This window comes from Temnothorax curvispinosus, unplaced genomic scaffold (genome assembly GCF_003070985.1).
Source record: "Temnothorax curvispinosus isolate PA1 unplaced genomic scaffold, ASM307098v1 QBEX01003735.1, whole genome shotgun sequence".
NCBI lineage: Eukaryota > Metazoa > Arthropoda > Insecta > Hymenoptera > Formicidae > Temnothorax > Temnothorax curvispinosus.
Window position 1 is genome coordinate 135,396 of NW_020213515.1, and position 8,392 is coordinate 143,787.

Below are 8,392 nucleotides of genomic sequence, written 5' to 3' on the forward strand. Positions count from 1 at the left end.
TTTCTCGTAACTTTCTTTCGGAAGAATTGGCGTTCAGCCACGTCGCACCCGCTCCCTTTTAAATATTTACGACGTCACCTGTCAGCATGCTTCTCCGACGAGAGCGAAAATCATCGCAGTCCACGTGGTTCAACGGTCGCGGCGCGACCAATCACGTAGCACCGTTTGTCTCTCGCTAGCTGTCACAACATAGCGGTTGACACATCGCGTCTTACATAATTGACGAGGTAACGATTGCAACTGATAACGAATCACGACATCAGTTTGCCTTAATTAAATGTTCTCATTAAAAAAAAAAAAAAAAAAAGTAAAAAGGAGGGACATATTATGTTTAAAACACGTATGGACGTATGTTGTTCAAAGAATACCGCGATTACCGATAATTGTCACGAAATCAGCGCCACGTACCGATACTCGGCGCGCCGTTGTGTGTGCGTGTGCGCGTGCGCACACGTGTCGCATACGTGACATACGTGTGCAGTCGTGCAGTGTGTGCGCATGTTTGTATTGTATATACGGTTGGCTCCGAGGTGGTGTCGTGGTACGGGGGTACGGGATCGTCGGGAATCCGTGTGCGATTCCGAAGCAAATTCTTCGTGTGCGATAACGCAAGTGTCAGCGATTTTCTCCGTTTGGGAAACGCGGTAGGCGTATTACGGGCTGTACGAAAAAGCGACCGGCACGAAAATGAGGGAGGCCGGGATCATGCTGATAAGCACCGCGCTAACGTGCGTCGTTATCGGCAATGCGTACTATCAGAGAAAACAGTTCTATCCGACCGTCGTTCACATAACCAAATCGAATCCGAGCATGACCGTGAGTTGAGCCTTTTCCCGTTGAACCATTCTCACGCTGATAAAGCACGCTTAACAAATGTGCGCCCCATATTACCGTCACATATGTATTGCTTTGTGCTCAGGTGATCTACACGCAAGGATTCATCCTTGCGTTCATGATAAACGCCTTTCTGCGAAAGATCTTTTTCGGCACTCTACGCGCCACCGAGCTCGAGGTAAGCGCCAGCCTCTCTCTCTCTCTCCCTCCACGTCTTCTCATCGTCGACCTGATCGTCTCGTAACGTTCGCCTTGTCGTTTTGCAGCACCTGGTGGAAAAGGTCTGGTACGCCGTGACCGAGACGTGCCTGGCGTTTACAGTGTTCAGGGATGACTTCAGCCCCAAGTTCATAGCGTTATTTACTCTCCTCTTGTTCCTAAAGTCGTTTCACTGGCTCGCAGAGGATCGCGTTGATTATGTGAGTTTTGCATTATCCAGTGAAGATATCCCAATGCCAATGAATATCGATCTATTCATTTTTATTACATGTTGATGTTATTTATATCTATATAATTATGTCTACGTACAGGTATTCAATGATCTTTTATCTTTCAGATGGAAAGAAGCCCAGTAATAACATGGTTATTCCATCTCAGAGTCGCTAGTTTACTAAGTATTTTGTTCGCCATCAATCTAACGATGATTAATTACGCCTACAATATAACAGCCACTAAAGGCCCCTCCGTACAACTTGTGTTTGGCTTTGAATATGCAATTTTGCTGACCGTTGTTTTTAATATTACCGTAAAATACGTCCTGCATACTATCGATTTGCAAAGCGAAACTCCGTGGGATAACAAACCAGTATTTTTGTTGTATACAGAATTGATTATTGGCATATTGAAGGTAATTGATGCAAAACTCTCATGTCTATATTAATTCGTAACTCTATACACGTATGTGCTTGTATCTTCTTTATCAAACCGTTGTTTTCTTCCAGGTATTCCTCTTCGTTGCTTTTGTAACCTTAATGATAAAGTTATTTACGTTACCCTTATTTGCATTGCGTCCTATGTACTATACAATGCGAGACTTCAAGAAAGCATTCCATGATATTGTAATGTCTCGAAGAGCTATCAGGAACATGAATACCCTTTATCCGGATGCAACAACTGAGGAATTGGCTGCTGCTGATAATGTTTGCATTATATGCCGGTGGGTATTGCAATGAGTAAAGTTATTTTCTCGCAATACTGGACGCGTTCAGGAAACAACCGTTGAGCGAGAGCTCGGTGATTCTTTAATACGATTGGTTCTTGTCTTTGGTCCTTCTCCGGATCTAACTAACAATAAGTGTGAGAACCAATCATAATAAAGAACCACTAAGCGCTCACTCAACGGTTGTGTCTCCTGAACACATCCACTGTCCTAATGTGTTATGCTTGTACAGAGAGGAGATGGTCACAGCTAGTAAAAAATTGCCGTGTAATCACATCTTCCATACCGCGTGTTTACGTAATTGGTTTCAACGTCAACAAACATGTCCGACCTGTCGTTTGAACATTTTGGGGCCTACGCCAAACAACGCACCACCTAGACAGCAAAATCCTCCCCAGCCTGTACCGCAGGTGCCTCCGCAGCCTCCACAAGCACCTGGTGTCAACCCTATCGGTATGTATTGTTTCTTAGTCGTCTTCTACGTAATGATGGAATATATATTATTTATTTTAATCTATTTTTTTTATTACTTGGCGTAGGACCACCCTTTCATTTCCCGGTATTTTGGACTGGATTACCAGCTCCAGGAATGCCACCGCCGCAACAACAACAACAACAACAACAACAACAACAGCAGCAGCAGCAGCAATCACAACAACAGCAGCAGCAGCAACCTCAAAATAATGCTGGAAGAAATATCCCGCTTTTCGCACCGCTGTTTCCTCAAATGGTACCATTGCCGCCTATTCCCCTACCACCATCGAATTTTACCGAATTAAGTGATGAAGAACTCAGAGCGATGGAAGGTAACATGCGGCAAGCTGTTGAAGCCAGGATACAAATGCTGCAAAGGGTTCAACTTTTATTTGATGCAGGCTATGCAATGATGATTAATCATTATCAAAGAGCAGTTGATACTGCTAAGTGAGTATAACATTCTATTAATAATACATATGTATTCGTAATATTTATAAAATATACATGATTTAACATCCATAGCATTCCTGTGAACAATAATCCTACAAGCAATATCGATAGTACGTCAGATATATCTACGATGGCAGAACCAGGGCCAAGTGGCATAGCGAACACGAATACTGGAGTCAATAACGAAAGTTCTCAAGTTAAAGTAGAGAACACTCCTACTCCGAGTACGTCGGAAGAAAACACTTCTACTGCGAGTACGTCGAAAGAAAACGCTTCTATTCCGAGTACGTCGAAAGAAAACGCTTCTATTCCGAGTACGTCGAAAGAAAACGCTTCTACTCCGAGTACATCGAAGGAAGACGCGTCGACACGTAATGATACGGTAGATTTATCTAACTCTGTGAGCAAACAGGAAATGATCAAGTGTAGGATAAAAAAATTTTCATCTGGACAGACAGAATAAGTAAAAATAAAATTGTGTGATAACTTATGTAACATAATAGTTAACTTGGTTTATTAGCGGCCTCAACGCAAGCGGTCAATAATTGAGGACTGTAAAAGCTAAAGTTTGAATTTTGTGATCGGTATGAGAGAGCCTTGTTGAATGATATTCCATTCGGTCAGTGGTCAGTTAATGGGTTTTAAGTACAGATAGAACTATTTATAAAAAAATCTAGCGATTGTTAAATCCAGGATTTATTAATAACCGAGACTGAAAGCTTGAGACTCAAATTACAAACTGAAGTTATACTACCAATAATCATAATCACATGAAAGAATGATTTTATAGGAATGACAATTTTCTGTCTTTCTTTTTGTAAATGGTTATCAGAGTACATACGGAATGCAAGAAATTAATTCCATTGACGTTATGATTTTGAGATTTCTAAACATGTTTACCTGTACATAATTACAGATTTTCTTGCTTCTCTATGTGACCTTTACAGCCGTATGAGAATATTTCTCACGAAACTATGTAAAACTTTAAAATTAATTTGATATTCTTTGCATAAAAATGTGTTTGAGTACCTTTATCCCTAAGCTTTAATATATGGAAAATTCTTATGTACATTTATAATTATATTATTATGTAAATATGCTACATGTCTGTCTCATCCTTTCGTACAACCAAGAAAACATATCTATATTGATTACTATGATGAACAATACAATCATTTCCGATAATTAGCAGATGTAATTTATTTATCGATGTTTTTCTTTGGTTTTTTTTTGGTAAAAATATATGATTTATAAAATAAAACATAAATAAAATAAATTGCAGAGAAGATATGTATATGAGAGAAATTCAAGGACATGAACTTTAGCCCAATTTTAGTAAATTGTTTTATATTTAGATCTCTATATTAATATATCGATATTTTTATTAATGCTTTAATACGAACTGGATGTTTTTATCTTCAGATATCAACACCTTGAATTAAAAAGTTACTTTGGTACCTGATAATTATTCATAGAAGAGACTACTATTGATTACATATAAATAAGTAAACTCACGCCTTTAAAAGAAAAATTAAGTCCTGGTCTACAATAAGTGTTTTAAACCCTGAGCCTTAAGAAATTGTTTAATCACAGTTGAATTTGAGGAAAATAATTGACTGTGATTGGTCAATTTCTTAGGGCTTTCCTATTGTAGACTAGGACTGGATTTGACGATACCTACCCAGGTAGCATTATATTACACTACTAGTCGTCTGAAAGACTCACGCTACGCAATCTGCGCATGCGCCAGAAATTTTAAATCTCCCAACACGTGTGTAGTTTGATTATATGTATGTACATACGTACATTATTATTTACATGGCACTACTTGAAAATCGAACCCGGCTGAATCAACCTCGTGTTGAGAACGTGAGCCGGAAACCATCAATAAGAAGAAGACTTGTTGAGAATCACGAACGCCGGACGCTGCTTTTTGTACAGCACCTTCCAGCAGAGAGACACCAACAGGGTACGTTTTGTTTGTACACTTTATATCACACGTATGATGCAATAGAATAAATTTTGATGGACCGTACATACAAAGGTACAATACGTGGAAGTCTAATATATGTATCCATTTATTGCTCCAACAGGTATCCTAGAATTTTCATAGAGACAACTGCCGAGAAAGCCAAAGATTGTGCGAGTCCAGAAAGGCAATATAGTTTGTGACACGGAGAGCGCACTGCGTGATTACTTTTTCAATATGACGGATGACGGTAGAAGAGTAAAACTGTATATTCTTAATGCAGATAAGCAATGGGACGAACTTGGTACGGGTCTCGTTTTCTCTGAGTGTTTCGACTTACAGCTGAGTAAGCTGACTTGCCTTGAGGTAAAAGCAGAAGGCAATAACACTCTCATGCTGTCCAGCCCTGTACAACCTGATAAAAAATATCGGAGAGAAGTGGTAATTGGAGAATTTCATGAATTTGCTTTTCTTATGATTCTTGCAACAATCTATGACTTTTTTCAAGCATAATGCGCAGATATTGACGATTAAATATTACATTTCTGTTGCTTTGCCATCTTGTATAAAGTTTGCCCTTCTAGTTGCGATGTTTGTAAATGATGGAAAACCGAACTTTCTTGATTTGTTTACTATAAAGGTCAATATAATAAAGGAATTCGTTAAATGTCAGTTATTTCTCCTAAGTATTAAATATATTTTATGTTTTTATATTAGAAAGATAGAAAATTCAATATGTTCTTACATTATTATATACATATTAACGTATTAAATATATAATTGATGTGTGGCATGATGTGTGCATATATAGATTTGTATAGGAAAATATGTATATGATTTTAGAATAGTATGACATGGTTCGAAGCAGATTGTGTCTACATAACCCTACATTTTCAAGAAGAAGCAGGCTGTGACGAAATATGGGAGAAGATTTGTCAAGTTCTGGGCAAGGATCTATCTTTAGAAATTCCACAAGATATTATGGAAAACCCTGAAAATGAGAGATCTGACGATGTATCAGATATATATTCGTACAGATTATTAGAGAAAAGTTTCACTGTTGAACATTTGGAAGATTTTAACACTTTCCTAAAGACTTGTATAACATCCCCGATAAGAAGAGAGACATTATTATTACATTTACTAAAGATCAATGTCAAAAATTACTTTGCGAAGTTGGTACGTAATATTCATTTTTACAAGGAATCAGGGATACTTACAGGTGATGTTTTACATACTACACTCAGAAATCTCTCATTAATCAGATCCAATCTTGTCTTAATTACGATTTTGTATAAAAAAGCAAACTCAACATCACAAATCGAATCACTTCTGCAAGAACTTAATCTGTAGCCCTATTCTGTAACTCTGACAGTATCGTTATCGTTATATTGACCACGTGCGGCTTTTTTACCAATAGCAATAGTTTCAAATTAAAATAAAAAATATTCTTACACTGAGTATGTCGAAGGAAAACACTTCTACTCTGAGTATATACTTCCGAAAGAAGACGCGTCAACATGTAACGATACGGTAGATTTATCTAGGACTGAGTCTTCGAACGACCAAGAATTGCTATACAGACTTTTATGAATAACTGAGCATTATAAAAGCTAAAATTTAGACCTTATAATCGATACGAATCTCGTTGAATGATATTCCATTGAGTCACTAGTCAGTTAATGGATTTTAAACACAGATAGAACTGTTTGTAAAAAAAGTCTTCAGCGATTATTGGTTCCAAGATTTAATAATAACCGAAAACGAAAGCTTGAAACTCAAATTATAAGCAGAAATTTATAATACTATTAACAAACACATGGAAGAATGATTTTACAGGAGACACAATTTTTTTTTGTCTTTCTGTAAATGATTACCAGAGTGTGTATGCGGTGTTTTCCTATATATAATTATAAATGTGATTTTTTACCTTTAGAGCCGTGCAAAAGTATGAAACTATGTAAAATTTTAAAATAAATTTTTGATATTTTTTGCATAAAAATATATTTGAGTATTTATCCCTGTTAAGCTTTATACAGTTTATATAGCTATTATAGCTTTATCCTAGCTCTCTCTATATTAAAATTATATATATATATATATATATATATATATATATATTTATGTACACTTATAATTAAATTAACATGTAAGTATGCTATATATAGTATATTTATCTCATTCTTTCGTAAATTAAAAAAGCGTATCGATATTGATTACCATGATGAATACTACGAGCATTTTAAATAATTAGTAGATTTAATTTATTTATCGATATATATTTCTTTTTTTGTAAAAATACCTGATTTATTCATAAAATCATATGTTAGGCAAATTATTGATAGGATAAGGGGATAAGTGTATGAGAAAAATGCAGGGATATGAACTTTAGCTTAATTTGGGTTTAATTGTTCTATATGTTTCTTTTATTTATATGTATATATAGTTTTATTAATGCTATTAACACTAACGGATATTTCTGTCTTTAGATACCAACTCCTTATTTGGATTAAAAAGTATTACTTTGATACCGAATAATTATTCGGAGAAAAGAGGCTATAATTGATTATATGTAAAAGGAGTAAATTCTGGCTTAAACAAAATTTTTCAAAATAAGCGTAATTACATTAAAAAATTATATATTTACATTATTTACAATACGCTTTTCTTCGAATACGAATTATTTGTGACTTCAGTTTTGCACACAATTTTAAATTATGAACATTATTCATAATGTTTAATTTTTTATAATTATAGCAATTAATAGCAACGAACGGGTGTGTTATCAGAAAAGATAATTTATTTGTATGCTAAAAGAAAGATATATCGTTACTCTTTAGTGGATATTTTACATATTATGTAACATAAACATCTAATCACACGCAACGTGACATTCTTGTCATTTGTCAATGTCGATGTGACGTCTGACATATATTCGTGAGAAAAGGGCTGCCGACCTAATAATAAACACGCGATTAAAACAATCGGAGCTGCACGCCACGTGACACGGAAGAAAACGGCGTCTCTGTCTACGATTACTGTATCCGCCAAGTTTTATTGATCAATCGAAGGATATTTATAACCTCATTTCAACGTCTCGGAAACGCGCACACTCTATCCGTTTCGCTAAAACGGAGCATGCAACACCCCGCGTCCGTCGTACGTACGTGTGTTAACACGTAGCAGTAGCTTCCTCGATAAACATTGATAACGCCTGATAACATATGTACATACATGCTCATCGTTGAATATTATCGCTCGATCGTCGATCGAGCCGATCGATCCGTTTATTGTTTCTCTTCTACGACAAATGATTCGCCTGTATCGCGAGTATCGACATTCGGAGTTCTCCACCAGAAGCTGCGATTTTCTACAATTTTCCTCACGTCGACTTGTCCAAATCGAGCACGCAATCGTCTCGTACGTTTCTCCATAATCTTTCCGCGATCCCTAACAGCCGAGATGTCGGCGTTCATTACATACATATGCGCAGTGTCCTTTCC

At 36.5% G+C, this 8,392-nt stretch overlaps 2 protein-coding genes across 2 annotated transcripts; both read left to right on the forward strand.

Moving 5' to 3' along the window:
- The first annotated feature begins 350 nt into the window (after nucleotides 1–350).
- LOC112452830 (E3 ubiquitin-protein ligase synoviolin B) lies at nucleotides 351–4,022 on the forward strand. Its single transcript, XM_025013245.1, has 8 exons — nucleotides 351–816; nucleotides 920–1,012; nucleotides 1,101–1,253; nucleotides 1,391–1,681; nucleotides 1,776–1,990; nucleotides 2,226–2,446; nucleotides 2,533–2,917; nucleotides 2,993–4,022. Exons 1-8 carry the CDS (start codon nucleotides 688–690, stop codon nucleotides 3,381–3,383), a joined length of 1,878 nt encoding a protein of 625 aa, XP_024869013.1. The 5' UTR covers nucleotides 351–687; the 3' UTR covers nucleotides 3,384–4,022.
- A 92-nt stretch (nucleotides 4,023–4,114) lies between these two features.
- On the forward strand, nucleotides 4,115–6,841 carry LOC112452831 (serine/threonine-protein phosphatase 4 regulatory subunit 3-like). The gene is made up of 3 exons (XM_025013246.1): nucleotides 4,115–4,889; nucleotides 5,014–5,330; nucleotides 5,733–6,841. The coding sequence occupies exons 2-3, from the start codon at nucleotides 5,127–5,129 to the stop codon at nucleotides 6,240–6,242; spliced, it is 714 nt and encodes a 237-aa protein (XP_024869014.1). The 5' UTR covers nucleotides 4,115–4,889; nucleotides 5,014–5,126; the 3' UTR covers nucleotides 6,243–6,841.
- The last annotated feature ends 1,551 nt before the right edge of the window (nucleotides 6,842–8,392 follow it).

Coding starts and splice junctions, on each gene's coding strand:
- LOC112452830 (XM_025013245.1), top strand. CDS start 688: ATGAGGGAGGCCGGGATCATGCTGATAAGCACCGCGCTAACGTGCGTC. Junction 1,991..2,225: donor AATGTTTGCATTATATGCCG/GTGGGTATTGCA, acceptor ATGCTTGTACAG/AGAGGAGATGGTCACAGCTA. Junction 2,447..2,532: donor ACCTGGTGTCAACCCTATCG/GTATGTATTGTT, acceptor TACTTGGCGTAG/GACCACCCTTTCATTTCCCG.
- LOC112452831 (XM_025013246.1), top strand. CDS start 5,127: ATGACGGATGACGGTAGAAGAGTAAAACTGTATATTCTTAATGCAGAT. Junction 5,331..5,732: donor AAAAATATCGGAGAGAAGTG/GTAATTGGAGAA, acceptor ATATGATTTTAG/AATAGTATGACATGGTTCGA.